General features: G+C 65.3%; 1 protein-coding gene across 1 annotated transcript in view; it reads right to left on the bottom strand.

The window, feature by feature from the left end:
- Window positions 1-799, bottom strand: part of SYNGAP1 (synaptic Ras GTPase activating protein 1) — a 30473-nt gene that overhangs the window by 24418 nt on the left and 5256 nt on the right. Inside the window, 1 exon segment of the mRNA XM_014549209.1 lies at window positions 360-465. Coding sequence (XP_014404695.1) covers window positions 360-465 — 106 coding nt within the window.

The following is a 799-nucleotide window of genomic DNA, read 5'->3' as shown; positions in this document are numbered from 1 at the left end:
GTTATTCTCTCCAAGATCCCAGACCAAGCCCTGGGAGGGGCTGGGGCGGGCTCACTCGAACAGGAAGCTAAAGATCTAAGGAGACTATTTTTACAAGCACCAGGGAAAGTCATGCTTCGCAGTTGGAGAGGAAAAGGGGAGCGAAACTGAGTGAGGACTGTCAGCGCAGCCCGTCCCGCTCCCGGGCCGAGGAGGGCGCCTTTCCCGCGCGGGCTCCTGCTCGCGGGACGCCAGCCCGTGCCGCGGCCGCCCAGCCCCGGCTGCTCCCTCCGCCCCGGCTTCCTCCGCCCAGCGCCCGGTCTGCCTTCAGCTCTCTCCCCGCGACTGTCCGGGGCACCAGGGCTGCTCGGCCGCCGTACCATGCTCGCCGTGGGGCCGCCCCTCCACCGGCACGGAGACTGTGCGTCTCAGCAGTTTGTTGCGGCTGGAGTCGCTCCTCCGGTCCCGGATCAGAAGGGGGTGTATCTAGGGGATGCGGGTGTGTCAGAGCTCACGGGCGCCGCCGTCCCCCCTCCTCCCCCACCAGGCAGGCTGCACCTCCCCTGCCCCGCGGCACACTACGTGTCCAGGTGAGCCAACTTCTCTGGCCCTTCTCTCCCAAGTCTCTCTCTCTCTCTCTCTCATGTCCCACTCTCCTCTCTTCTCCCCCCATTTCTTTTGAAACATCCTCCAGGGAATCCTCCCAAACCCCACTCAGCTCTCCGGAGTTCGCTGCTCCCTGCACTTTCCCCTTGACCTTCAGGTCCTCCATTCTCCCTGCTGTCCTCCCAACCTCCCACCTCCCGCACCCCCTTCCCTC

Source organism: Myotis brandtii, unplaced genomic scaffold (genome assembly GCF_000412655.1).
Source record: "Myotis brandtii unplaced genomic scaffold, ASM41265v1 scaffold539, whole genome shotgun sequence".
In the NCBI taxonomy this organism is placed as follows: Eukaryota; Metazoa; Chordata; class Mammalia; order Chiroptera; family Vespertilionidae; genus Myotis; species Myotis brandtii.
This window is presented reverse-complemented; position numbering and strand designations above follow the sequence as displayed.